General features: G+C 36.8%; 2 protein-coding genes and 1 pseudogene across 2 annotated transcripts; all 3 read right to left on the bottom strand.

Moving 5' to 3' along the window:
- Positions 1 to 785: 785 nt before the first annotated feature.
- Positions 786 to 1711, bottom strand: LOC126619320 (cytochrome P450 82A3-like). The gene has a single exon (XM_050287656.1). It carries the CDS (start codon positions 1579 to 1581, stop codon positions 934 to 936), a length of 648 nt encoding a protein of 215 aa, XP_050143613.1. The 5' UTR covers positions 1582 to 1711; the 3' UTR covers positions 786 to 933.
- On the bottom strand, positions 1586 to 2157 carry LOC126619712 ((S)-N-methylcanadine 1-hydroxylase CYP82Y1-like; annotated as a pseudogene).
- A 2982-nt stretch (positions 2158 to 5139) lies between these two features.
- LOC126619315 (NAC domain-containing protein 82-like) lies at positions 5140 to 9524 on the bottom strand. Its single transcript, XM_050287649.1, has 5 exons — positions 9367 to 9524; positions 8245 to 8684; positions 7822 to 8099; positions 6436 to 7443; positions 5140 to 5671 (listed from the first exon to the last, which is right to left on the bottom strand). The coding sequence occupies exons 2-5, from the start codon at positions 8399 to 8401 to the stop codon at positions 5471 to 5473; spliced, it is 1644 nt and encodes a 547-aa protein (XP_050143606.1). The 5' UTR covers positions 8402 to 8684; positions 9367 to 9524; the 3' UTR covers positions 5140 to 5470.
- Between the last annotated feature and the right edge of the window lie 4668 nt (positions 9525 to 14192).

Raw genomic sequence — 14192 nt, 5'->3', positions numbered from 1 at the left:
CACTTTTGCTTGCGCATACTTGTTCGTATCGTCGAGTACTTCAAGAATACGCTAAAAGAATATCTAATACATCTCACAACACGTTGGTCAATGAAAGTCAAAACCTTCACCTTTAGGGCATATTCGTAATTTTACATTTTAAAATTTATAAAATTTGGGACAGATTGTCACAGTTAGAATATAACTAACGACATAAGTATATTTTGTCAATTTTAATGACTACTAAAACTCAGTCAAACTCAAGTCCATAGCATGGCGGCTTTGGCTGGTGCGTGCTACTTCAAACCAATTTTCAATCGTTTTAAATCTCGCTCTTGGGCAAACTAAGACGAAATTAGGCTTATTACTTTAATTATTATTAGTTTAATGAATATTGTAGTAATTTGTCATAAGAATACGTAAAGGAGTACCGCGTGCAAAATAAGTATGCAGTTACGTCTCGTGACATAACATTGAGTGGGTGTTTTTGCTTTACAAATGTTTTATATATTTATATGGTTTTCCTCAATAACTGTTTTTGCATATATAACTGTTGTGACATGCTATGTTTTGCATACAACTAGACTTTTCATACATTAATCATGTGGCATGACATCTTTATATCATATCTACTCATTATGTATTGTGATTGCACCGGTGTCTATTACTGTAGTATCTGGGCACAGGACGAGCACAAGTATGGTTCACATTCGCTTTAGATCCAGAGGATGCATGTTTTTTTTTTTTTTCAAATAGCAGCACAATGTCTTTTTATTTATAAAAACAAAATTTTCTAATAGCAGCACAAGGTTTATTTATTTATTAAGATCTAGAAGCCCCTTAAAACAAAAACTTAAACATGATTTAGTAACATAATACTAAATCTTAAGAGAGGTAATCAAATTAGTGCAAATCCTAGTGATGCCTCTCATGAGTTTATGAAAACTCAAATCATCACTTGTATGTAACCTGTGCCCTAAATAATAGCAAAGTTGCCTTATTTACATATACTTGAGCAGGAAGGCGCGGAGTGAGAAGGACTTCAAGTTGGGAGGTTCTATGGTTGGTAAATTCCATTGACTCACGCATGTCAACTGGCTCACCCGTCGGAGTTGCGATTTCAAATCCATGAAGCAAAGAAGCGAGGATCAATGGCATAATCCTGAGGGCAAGCACTATTCCGGCAAACGTTCTTCTTCCACTGCCAAATGGTATCAGTTCAAAATTCTGACCTTTAACATCAATGTCGCTGTATGTTGTGAAAAATCGTTCCGATCGAAACTCATTTGGATCGGGCCAGACCTTTGGGTGTCGATGAATCTTCCAAATGTTGACGAGGACGCGAGTCTTTTCTGGGATGTGGTAGCCGGCTGTGAAGCAATCTTCTGTCGATGCATGGGGCAGTAAGGTTGGTCCGGAAGAGTATAAACGGAGAGTTTCTTTGATAACGGCTTGGTGATAGACCAGGTTGTCGACGTCTAATTCTTTTACTGCCCTTTCTCTGCCAGTATTTTGGTCTATCTCTTCCTGGACTTTTTTTAGGCTTTTAGGGTTGTTGACGTCTAATTCTTTTACGTCCGATACTACAAAAGTCGCATTCATTCGAAGCCAATCTTTGAATACCTTTTCCACTCTTCTTGTTCTTCGTCCACCGGTCGTATATTTCTTTTATCGATGCACTCACTCCAGATTCTCTGAAGTGTTTGAGCATCTCGACGTGTGCGGTGGGGCTATAAGAGCTCAGCCATGACCATCTTTTGTACATGACTAAAGTAGTAGCCGTAAGAGCTGAAAGGAAAGTAGGCATAGTTATAGCCCAAAATTTCGGAGGCTAAAGAGCTAACTTGGCTAGCAAACACTTTTTTCTTTAAGGACTCTTTCGCCATATCTGAGCTGCTCAAAACTAGGGTTCTCTTCACTCCGAACATAAAATTAAGTGAAGATCGGTCCATACATGTCCGCCAATTGAGCTAACACCAAATGTAGTGGTTCAGATGAACGTAATAATAAGGGGACGTGACCGATTATCAGCCATGCACCTCCGGCTTGTGGTGGTAGTTTTCTGACTGCTATTCTTGACTGAAAATATATAGAGTAGAGGAACAATGAAAAGGCCAATGATGCTACCACAAAAGGAACAAGAGATGGTAGGTGGAAGTCCATAGCTATTTGTTTCATGGGGAGTCCTTAGCTAGCTTGTTTGTCTTGTCAGTGATATATGGATGGGGGTTTTGTTTTGTTTTATATAGTGAATTTAGAGAAGTTACAGACTTTCTAATTGTTCTGGTTCAGTGTATCCAGACAAATATGGTAAATGGAGGGTGTAAATTCCTTGTGCGGGTTTTGTTCCATATTAGTACAAACACATTAGGAAGAGATAGGGATGAAATGGCAAAAAAGGAATTATATTTGTTTATTTTTGCATTTACCATAATTGTCATTTTCTTGTAATTTGACTAGATATTCAGTATGAAATTCTTTTTAAAGAAAAAAAAATCTGATCTGGAAGAAACTTGTTAAAGAAATGAATGATAAGGAAATTCACAAAAAAATTTAAAAAAAAATCTCCAACGCATTTACTATATTAAGGAAATTCACCAATTAAGGCAATGTAGCTTTGTTTTCGGTGTCACAACAAAAAAAAAAGGAAAACAATAGGTGAGTTGTTTTTTCCTTTTGAAGTAGAGTGATAGTGTTAGTGGATTAGGTAGTTGTTATGAGGGAGAGAAATCAGTGGGGTGAAGATGAACACACATCAAAATACAAAGATATGATTAATTTTCACTACTGCAATAAAACGTCACATGCAAAAAATAAAAAACTACAAATTACAGCAAAAACTACACTGCCATAATTGGTGAACGTGATATTTTCTAAATAAATATATTTTCAGCGGGGCCTAGGGTTTTTTTTTATTTATATATTTTGATTAATTTTTTTATAAAATAATTTATTGTGTAACATATAAATAAATGTCTATTTATATTTAAAAATAGTTATGTAATTGTATTATAAAACATAAGTTATAAAGTACTACAATATATTAAGGGCTCGTTTGGAGAAAAGGAGAGTTGCCTCTTTTTTTCAATGTCAGCGATATTACTAATTTAATTTACACTATGAAAAGAGGAGGGTTTGAATATAGAACATAGTGATCAAAGAAAAGATCTTAACCACCGAGGCAATTCACTAGTGGTGGTTGGAGTTCTACGTCTGAGTAATCTTTCCCACAAGAGCGTTATAATTGATTGGACTGTAGGCTTCTTGTTGGAAAATAAAAAGGAAAGTATTGTAGGATTTGATTTAATTAGTGAATTTATATGATTTAATTAGGGTTTTTATATGATTTGATTTGGTCTAGGTTTCCTTGTCTTGTAGACAAAGGATTGTTTTGATTTATTTCCTAGTTTGCTCCTTTGTAATCTTATAAATATCTCCTTACGGAAAAGAATTTGAATTAGCATTTTGAGAATTGTGAGATTGTAGAGATTCATATATTTGTCATAAACTCTTTATACTCTTATTGCCCAAAGTATTGCTTGGATGGTGATAAACGGCCTTACTTAAAACTCTTACTTTAGAACTTACCCTAATTGGAGAGACTATACAATAATGCTCCGATTCCCTACGGGGTCTCCATTGGATATATTTTGAGGAAAGCTCCCACAAGCTAACCAGCCATGCCTTTTCTGATATAAATAGAGGGGCATCCTGCAGGCACAGACGAAGAATTATAAATCCATCGGATAATTTCACTGATCAGACAAAGAATTCAGCACTTAGGCCGGAGATGAAGGACATTGAGACATCGGAGATGGGTTCGGGTATCGGAAGCTTGCTTGGTGTGCTTGTTAAGAACGTGTCTTGTTTCTTTCTCAACAACATCGTCAAAGAGAAGGGAAGGGTTAACACAATAGAAACGCTCGAGAGAAGTAGTACATTGAAGAGAACGCATCGATATCACGACTTAACAGAATTGGAGAAGGAAGTTATGACTCTCGGAGAATAATACATCACAAGAACAACGGATGTCACTGATCGATCAGCCTTCGAGCTAACAAGCTTAAACTTCCATTTTTTTTGTATTTTTTTTTTTTTTGCATTAGATTTACAGCCTCTTTTTAATTACTTGTCTGTTTTCGTATCAAAATCAAAAGTTGCATTGAACTTGGATTTCAATCAAAATTATTTTTGTTGCTAGTTTTATTTTAAATTTATTTTGTTTTTTTTTATCAAAATTAGCATCATAGAATCTGTGGGCTGATACGTTGCATGAACCAGAATTAAGGATAATCTGATCATCTCTAATGGAGTAAGCAAATGAGTAGCTAAATTCTTTTTGATGAGCCATGTCGGCTGCAATGGAGTAGTCAATTGAGTAGGTAAACGTTTCCTACTCCCCCAAAATAGGCAACATCGCCTATTTCTACATGTGTAGGCAAAATTAGACCCCCATATCTAAAGCATTTGATGTCAGGAGAAGAAGACAAAAATAAAAGATAAAAATAAATATCAACAGTGAAAGACAGTAGTAAATTACAATTTTACCTCCTTGATTTGCATGTTTCATTAGATTAGAGTGACACATTTTTTTTTCATAAGCCAATTGATTATGCAACTTGTCACGTCAGCTTTTATACTACAACTTTGCCTATTATGTTTGCCTACACAACTGGAGATACTCCCAATTCAGTTGGAACAAAAGTCTAGGGAAAGTCACATTTTGCAAAGGAGGACATGAACAGAAGGAGGACTAATAAGAGGGTGATAAGTGATGAGGAAAAATAGGTAAAAACGCATAATTGGAATAGACTACTAAACCAAACGTTCTTTTATTTTTATTACAAGCGATATCACTAGTCTATTCCACGCTAATAGTAAAGGAAAGTCTAAACTTAAAACGGAGTAAGTTCAAGAGGATGTAGCACTCTGGACACCAAAGCACTCTTACCTACTGTAAATCAGGGGCTTTTGCATGTAGATCGCGAAACGTACGGTTCATATCTTGGATAAAGGATTTTTTTTTCTTTTAGGCATTGTGGTTACAAATTTGTTAATTTTGATCTTCTTGTTTACTTCAATTATCAATTTTGGTCAAATGTTCATTAATTCATCGAACTTTTAATCTCATTTAAAGGAAAATATTCTGTGAAAAGAAAATTATAAGAAAATGATAACATAATACTGAATTGTAAAACTTACACTCCTGTCTTTGCAACAAAGCAACAAACCCTTATCCCACTAAATGGGATCGGCTGTATGAATTCTAGAACGCCTGCGCTCAGTTTTGCAACAAACAGTTATTATCAAATTACCAACGGATAATATGGAGAGTCAAATAAAAAGGGAGATCACAGCACCCAATTGATCATTATTGACAATAATAATATGGAGGAAGTCAATGAACCACTTCACTCACAAATATGCGATCTGGAGCCTCTGCCTCTTCACTGATAAATTCAAACCCATAGATCCCTTCCACTAGAGGAAATTACACAGAATTATCGCCATTCATTGGTTGGTCAAGGTCACCTAGCTCCAAAAAATGATTCGCAGAATCATCATGCACGCCAGAGAAATTGTATCCGTCTAGGTTGTTGCCCAAGTCTTCTAAATTTTCATACATATTGCTTGTATTCAGATGAGGTATAGCTTGAGCGTTGTTGCCAAAATTAATGAAATTATCCAGTTCCTTCAAGCAAGAAGCAAACCCATGAAAAAAAGTAAGACAACACTAGCAAGATAATGTGCACGTATAAATCTACTTGTACAAATCTTATGCTTGTAGAAACAGATATCCACACATGTATGCAAGAAAATTTAAAGGCTAAAAGTAACAGTATGCCATCGAGTTTGAAACTCATGCTTCAAAAGACATTTGTACATTGAAACTGCCAATAAATACCATTGTTGGCTAATGTAAGCAGTAGCATACCATTACTCGTTGGAAAGCAAAGAGAGAAGGATCCAGAAAACATGACAAGAAAGAATCTCCTAATCAGTCAGCAGAGGATAACAAAGAAGGAAAAACAGTAGCAAAAAGAGGATCACCAAACATATATATAAAATAAGCATCAGATGAAAAAAGGAAACAAATTATTTGACTGCATTTGCAAATATGTATTGGTAATGAATCCACAATTTAAACAAAAAATGACAGGAAAAAAAAAGGCTTCCAAGTCTAACAACACTTCATAAGATTACCATAAGAACACTGAACATTTCTCACAGATAAACAAGAAACAAATAGTTGCAAGATTCACAGAACCAAATAAAAAGCTAACATATGCCCAGAGACAACAATGAAAATGGCAAACACATCTAAAGAAGTGATAACAGACTATGGTACTGGGATAAAACAAAACAGATAACAGAAGAACCAAACACCGAGCCACTAAATAAGGAATGATATTTGCATTGACTACATGTGGAAAAAAGAGAAGGGCGCATACACACCTCATTATTGTGATTCTCATTCATAAGAAAAGTGCTTTCTTCTGCAAAGCAATCCAACATTGGCAGGATGTCATCACCATTAGAAGCAGGAGTCTTCTCCATTGCAACATAATTACAGGAGACCGGTTGGAGAACCTCCCAAGAAGGTGGTAAAACATCAATTCCGCATGATTGAAATGAAGGACCAATGCCTATAACCTCAGAAGACTGGGTATTAGTAGAGATGAAAGTATTATAGTTGCTCGCAAGCACTTGGCCTGGCTCAGGAATGTTTGCATTCAGGACTGTTTCTAAACAACCTCCAGTCTCAATTTTATCATTTCCATACATGTAAAGAGTGCTTTCTTCAGGAAAGTAATCAAACATCGAAAGGATATCACCATCAGATATATGAGCCTTCTCTGTTGTAACATAATTACCAGTTTCCGGTTGAAGAGCATTGGAATGTGGTGGCGCAATATCAGACATGAATGATTCAGATGGACCAATGCCTATTCTCTCAGAAAAGAATGCACTAGTAGAAGCAAAACCATTATGGTTGCTTGGCAGCACATGATTTAGCTTGGGCATGCTTGCATTAGGAACTGCTTCTGAATGGATTTGAGCCATACTTTTCCCATTCTCACTCATAAAGAAAGTGTTTTCTTCTCTGGAGTAATCAAAAGTTGGCAGGATGTCATCACCATGGGAAGCATGAGACTTCTCCATCGTAACATAGTTACTGGAAACTGGTTGAAGAACTTTGCAAGACTGCGGTAAAATATCAGATATGCATGATCCAGATGGAGGACCTATGCCAATATCCTCAAGAGAATGTGTATTATTAGCAATTGGACTATTTTCGTTGCACAGCAGCCCCAGATATGGGCCAGGTGTGTTTGCATCTTCAAATCCTTCAGCAACCTCGTCATCACTCCAGTCTTCCTCATTAAAAGGTTTACCATATTGCGCACCATTTCTTGGCCCTAGCCCTTCTTTTTGAAAAATCATACAGAGAACGTATGAGTCCTGCAACATCAAAAGAACCAAAAAAGTCAATCGATATAACCTGCCAGTATAACAAAGAATGGAGGAATGCAAATACCAACATGATCAATCCAATTTTTGATACATGAAATAGATTCCACTTGGTTGCTACAATAACAGAACACAGACAAATAATCTTTAGTTCCATTTTACATGGAACATCAATTCCGTTGTAAAGAAAAAGAGAGGAGGAAGTAAAACTAAAAATAGTGGAAATAGAATCCACATGGTTGCTACAATAACAGAACACAGACAAATAATCTTTAGTTCCATTTTACATGGAACATCAATTCCATTGTAAAGAAAAAGAGAGGAGGAAGTAAAACTAAAAATAATGGAAAGAGGAAGGGAATGACTTACCAGAGGTACACCCCTATCAGCCAGGCCCTGATCTTCAAGCCTATACTCGTGCATAACCCAATCCGTTCGATCTCCATGTGGGGCTCGACCGGTATGAAAAATTAAAGTTTTTATCCACCCGACAACTGCACCGCTGCAAAGAACAGACCTATCCTTTCCAGTGGTCTTCCAGTAACCACCTACAGTAGCACGTTGAATTCTATTCCCACGTGCATATTTCTTTTCTCTCGGACAAAAGAAATACCACTTCAGATCTCCACTGTCCCAGCCAGATTTGTCTGAAGTGTAAAAGCAAAACATAGTAAGAAACCACATGATTCAAAGAATGAAAGACTATGGAGATCCTTACAAGCAAAACAACTTCAACAACAACATAGATGATAGGTAAATAATTCAAAGAAGAGAAAGCAACGTGAACCATACCTGGAAGATCCCAAGGATCATACTTGTAAACGTCAACCTCTGAGATGACTTTAACATGGAGCCTTTTCCCTATTAACTTCCGCTTCAAAAAGTATTTTAGAAGCTCAACATCGGTTGGTTGAAACCGAAACCCAGGAGCCTTAAACATTTTCCCCATCACAAAATTAAAAATTAGAGTTCAACTACCTGATTACAACCCCTCTTCCTACCAATATTCCCTGACAGAAAGAACCAAGTAGCTGAACTCTTGATTACAGAACAAAGACTATTATCAAACAACACTCCCCCCTGTCCCCCCGGGAAAAGGAGGGCTAGGTACAGTCTCGGAACAATATCCTTCGCGACCTCCACAGCCGGCCTCGGCTCATAAAACAAAATGCTCTAATAACTGATGAAAGTTTCAGGTTGAGATCAAAAGACATCAGGTGCAAAAAGAAGACCTGTTTCCAACATATTAGAACACAAACTCCAATCAATACATGAAAACCAAAGAAAAAATAACTGCAAACTAAGCAACAAACACAGGAAGCATCAAAACAAAGTAAATTCTTATTCTTTCATTAAAACAAAAACAAAACTCTTGACAAATCAAACCCACAAAGAATTGATATTTGGATCCTCAAAACCCTAATTGATAATCAACAATTAGATATCTAACTGAACAAAGCTGCTACACACATAGCAATTAAAAGAAGAACCTCTACACACGTATTATACTTGATCCCCATCTAAAACCATTAAACCCAGATCGTAAAACAATCAGAATTCGCTAGAAAAACCATAACCATAATCATATATGCGAAAAAGCAATAAAATTGAAATCCCAAATTAAAAAATCGAAAAACCCTAGCTCGCAAAACCAAAGACGGACAAAAACAGAATCAACTTATGATAATAATCCCATTAAACAATCATCGATGCTCAAATCCGTTACCTACCCAGTACCGTGGGTAAGAGAGAAGGAAATCTGAATTGAGAGAACAAAATATAAAACCACTCTGAAGAAAAAAACTAGGGCACGAAGAGCAAAACAGACAAAAGAGAGATCTATCGATAGAGAAGGCGAAACGAATCAAACCCTAATAACACAAGAGAGAGAGAGAGAGAGAGGGAGAGAGATACCGGAAGGAGGAGAGAGAGGGGGATCGAGAGGCAGGAACGAAGACGAAAGCGCAAACGGAGAGAACAACACTGCTGCAGACTGAATGCCGGGAGTCAGTGCATACTTTTCCTTCTGCCCTTTAGGTCTATCTTATAACGCGCCTAAAGTTTTGTTATTAGATCTTGCCAAAATCTTTATATTATTTATGTTTTCGACCCCATAACAGTCTGTTTATATATGTCGACCCAAACATTTGTTTATTTAGATTTACATTTATATGGGCCTACTTTAATGCAGGCCGGGCGCATATGAGCCTGCTTAGGTCTATATAGTGAATAGTTAAACATAGCATAGTCCACTCTGTCAAAATATCTGTTTTTCTAACTGTTAAATGATGAGGTGACAAACGTAGATCTTATATTTGTGATGAAGTCGTGGTCAAATTTGGACCACGTGGACAAGAAACTAATATAAAAGTTTATTTTTAATATTTACAACAAATTATAAATTCCTAGGCATAAAAGAAAAATTATAAATTCGTTAAAGAATTAAAAACATAATTAAATAGAGGTAATTTGGCCAAGAGTCAATAAAAGTTTTACTATTAAGTCGTATATCAATGACATATTTTTGTTTTGAACTTAATCAATTATATGTTTTTATTGATTATGTACAGGTCAATAATAAATGCCACATAAGATTTAAGTCATTATAAAGAGTTAGAAATTGACTTTTCTATCATTCTCCCTCTTTCTTTCTCTATGAATGTCATATGGGCTTTAAGCTATTACAAATAGGGATTTAAATCCTCTCTAGATCAATTTTGTGAGGATCCTCCGGACCGATGGATCTTATCCATTGATACAAATCCAATGGCCAAAATCTCTGATCTTCTCTCTGTTCCTTTCAACTCTCATCTTTCTCCCTCATTCGAAGCTCTCAACCTCAAACCAACTGCCCCCTAAATTCCAGATCAAATTCAACCCCAATTCAAAATCAATCCCAACACCACCACAACCGATAATCACCATGCAAGTCCTTCACTTTACCCTCCTCAAAAATAGTCTTAGTATCGCCGCATCCCTCAATTGCAGGTCCCTCGATCCTAAAATCTCAACCAATATTAACAAAACATCAAATAGAGAGGTCATGCAAACCAATGTCTTTTGGTTGCAGAGATATTTTTCATAACTATGGAAGAATTATATAGAGAGAAACAAAGTTATAGTTGAGAGAGAAATCTCGAAGATGAAAAAGAAGAAATAGGGAACAAATAAAAAAGTTAAAACAGTAGGAGAGAGTAAAAAAATAAATCAGACTTAGAGCACAGATGACCTGCAATTGAATTTTGGGTTTGTTAACAGCGGTGGGGTGTGGCAGTGCAAGGGAGAAAGAGGAGTTGAGAGGGAAGAGAGGAAGGGGAAGATGTTTGTTGGATCCCTAAGGAACTGATATTGAGATATGAATCCTATAAATAGTTAGGACATATATATATATATATATATATATATATATATATATATATATATTATCACTCTCTTTCGCCCTTTGTAACTCTGTTACATGGAGGAATCTGCTCAATTAAAAAAAAAAAAAAAAAGGAACCAGGAAATGGACACTACATTGCAATGTTTGAATCTAAATGTAAAAATGAACATGTAGGAGGCGTGTGAGTGATGAAAAAAAAAACAAAACCAATAAATGGACAATGCAGTGCAACATTTGAATCCAAATGTAAAAAACGAAATAAGGAAACAGACACTGCATTGATTTGTATTGCCTTATTCCAAAATATAAAAACTATGAGAAACAGAGTGTTAGTTGAAGTGTGTGTCAGCTGCAGTGACAGATTTTGTAATTTTTGTTCATATAAATGCATTTAAGTATCAAAATACACGATTAACCTTTTTATATACTGCCAATCAAGTACGCTTAAAATAAAAGTTATATTTGAAACATCCACGAAGCATGAAAACATTCCCCATGATGCATGAACCCCTTTATGTTTATCTTTTCCTTTCGATATATATATATATATATATATATATATATATATTGTATATGTTCATATATTTGTCAATATATATATATATATTTGTTTCATGCATCACACAATTAAATTGTTATGTGGAATTTGTGAGTCAAATTATACAAAATAAATTAGAAGTATATTTAGGGTTTTTCCTAAACCCTAAGGGATTTGGAAAAAAAAAAAGAAAAAGGGAAACTAGGGCATGGTGCGCCATAACACCACACCTTCTCTGTGCAAACTGATATCAGGTATCGGCCTAGGATCCAAATGGATGGGCCTGCAGCCCCTCACCCTTGCACCAAGGCCGGTAGCCTTCACACAACCCAGCTCCGATTGGATGGGGTCCTATTCCCTACACACTGCAACCTTTAAGGTTGCTGAGCTGTCAGGCCCACAGCCTGCACCCTGGCCCGCGTCCCGGGCTGCATCAACTGTAGCCAGCCTATGTGATGGCCTTCGTTTTTCCCACACAAACCCACAGGCCAGCTTGCGTTGGACCTGTCCATGCACTCCTTTGCAGCCCAAAACACAACCCAGCTGCGATTGGGGCTTCTGATGTCCATCTCATGGCCTGCAGCCACCATCCAAGGATATTTGGGCCTTGCCTTATGCTTAAAGCACCCAAACTGGTGACCTATAACGCACGGCACCAAGCCCAAAATTATTTTAGGGCTATATGTTTTATCCAATAATATTATTTAGCTTTTACAATCGACCTCGTATGGCTCGATTTATTGAATTAATTAAATGTGACATGCAGTCCATTAATCTGATAATGAATCCAAAATTATTGACCTGAATATCACTTTTGGACATTAACGATTCAATAATTTATTTTTATACTTTGAATCATCACATACTTTCATAGTCACGAAGCTTTCACACTTAGAGCAAGTCCACCGGAGTGGACTTTGCCCAGCACTCAGTCCAAATAGCAGCCCAGCACCCTGTCCATGTCCCCCAACCTGTGCAACAGCCTGGCACCTAGCCCATGCTGGTCTCTGGGCCAGCACAAAACAGGCTGACCAAGAAGCTGGGCCATTTGCTGGCGCATGGCCATGTGGCCGATCCTGGGCTATTGGATTTGAATATTTTTCAAATCTGACAATCTAGATTAATTAACTACATTAAAATTAATTAAAAAATATTAAAAAATACATTTTTTTTTAAATACAGTAAAATTTTAAAAAAGTTTTTTTTTTCTATAAATACCTAACCCTCATCTTCCACCTTACACCACATTTATTTAGTGTGTTTTTTTTTTAAGTTTATTTGATGAGTATGTAATTTTATTTTAGTGTGTATTTTTTTTTAAGTTTATTTGAAATTTTATCCGAAATTGGTTAAAAATCTTATCCGAAATAAACTTAAAAAAAAAACACACCAAATAAATGCGATGGGTGCCAGCGCATTTTTTTTAGGGGTGGAGATGCCTTGGCTTATTACTGTTCACTCCAGTCTATTACTGTTCACTTGAGTGGATAAATGCGCTAGGTGCTGGCGCCAGGTCCTTAGGGATGGACTTGCTCTTAGGTTCCCGAATAATCTCAAATCCACTACATTTAGTTAGTATATTGCATTATGTGTTTCTTGTAGGAACCTCTCATTATGAACTAATTGTTCATAAAACTAAATTAAACATGTAGTTTCAAATTTAGTGCCTTTGAAACCCGAAGTTTTCATTCAAAAAATACCACATGAAACCCGTAGTTTTCATGCATAAATTAAACCACTACATGTATATAGAACTTGTATGTTCTACGATATATGTCTATGGCTTACCATATGACTAATCACATTTTCTCCCTCCGTTTTAGGGACATGTCGAACTTGAACAAGCTCAATTTCTCCGCTCTATAAGTCTCTGGAAGAAACTATCTTAAGTGGGTTCAAGACGTGAAGCTCCATCTCACTGTAAAGGGTATTAGAGCCACCATCGAGGCACCTATCACTGACAAACATGTTGACGAATCTCAGAAAGCTACTGCAATGATCTTCATCCGAAGACACATTCATGATGCACCGCAAACTGAGTATCTCGTTGAGGAAGACCCACGCACCCTCTGACTTGCTCTGGCCGACCATTTCGATCACCAGAAAGACATATATTTGCCTGAAGCAAGACACGACTGGCAGCATCTTCGCTTCCAGAACTTTAAGTCCGTAAATGAATACAACTCTAAAGTTTGTAGAATCCGTTCTCTGTTGAAATTTTGCAAAGTGGAACTAACCGAATCAGATCTCCTGGAGAAGACCTATTCGACCTTTCATGCCACCAATATTGTCATGCAGCAACAATATAGGGCACATAAATTCACCAAGTTTTCAGATTTGATCTCTGTTTTACTTCTCGTTGAAAAACAGAACCAGTTTTTGATGAAGAATCATCAAGCTCGACCCACTGGCTCGAACGCTGTGCCTGAAGCGCATACGACCTATTCTAGCAGCCATAAACGATGAAAGAACCGTTGTGGCCGTAACAATGAGTGGCAAGCCCAACCATGGGCCCAAGGTCAAAAGAGTGTCGCATCTAAAGGAAGAAATGTGACCCATCAGCGTCCACCACTCGCCTCTAAGGTCCCAAACTTTAAGAATAAGGGCAAAGCTCATGTTCAAGCTGCTTCTACTGAATTGGACATGTGATATCGATGTGGATCAAGGGATCATTGGTCACGCGTATGCCGAGCTTCCCCTGAGGCTATTGCCAAGTATCATTCCCGTCATAAGTCTAACTTTGCACATGCAGATCATCCGGAGTATGCAACTACATCAATGGAGATATCTGATTTCCAGGAGGCGTCAGCGCCTATGGAT

Source organism: Malus sylvestris, chromosome 4 (genome assembly GCF_916048215.2).
Source record: "Malus sylvestris chromosome 4, drMalSylv7.2, whole genome shotgun sequence".
In the NCBI taxonomy this organism is placed as follows: domain Eukaryota; kingdom Viridiplantae; phylum Streptophyta; class Magnoliopsida; order Rosales; family Rosaceae; genus Malus; species Malus sylvestris.
This window is presented reverse-complemented; position numbering and strand designations above follow the sequence as displayed.

What these genes read in the sequence shown, in the direction of transcription:
- LOC126619320 (XM_050287656.1), bottom strand. Translation starts at nt 1,581, where the DNA reads ATGAATGCGACTTTTGTAGTATCGGACGTAAAAGAATTAGACGTCAAC.
- LOC126619315 (XM_050287649.1), bottom strand. Translation starts at nt 8,401, where the DNA reads ATGGGGAAAATGTTTAAGGCTCCTGGGTTTCGGTTTCAACCAACCGAT. An exon ending in TGATCCTTGGGATCTTCCAG is followed by an intron (nt 8,100 to 8,244) that starts GTATGGTTCACG and finishes TTTACACTTCAG; the next exon opens with ACAAATCTGGCTGGGACAGT. An exon ending in CTGATAGGGGTGTACCTCTG is followed by an intron (nt 7,444 to 7,821) that starts GTAAGTCATTCC and finishes TTGATGTTGCAG; the next exon opens with GACTCATACGTTCTCTGTAT.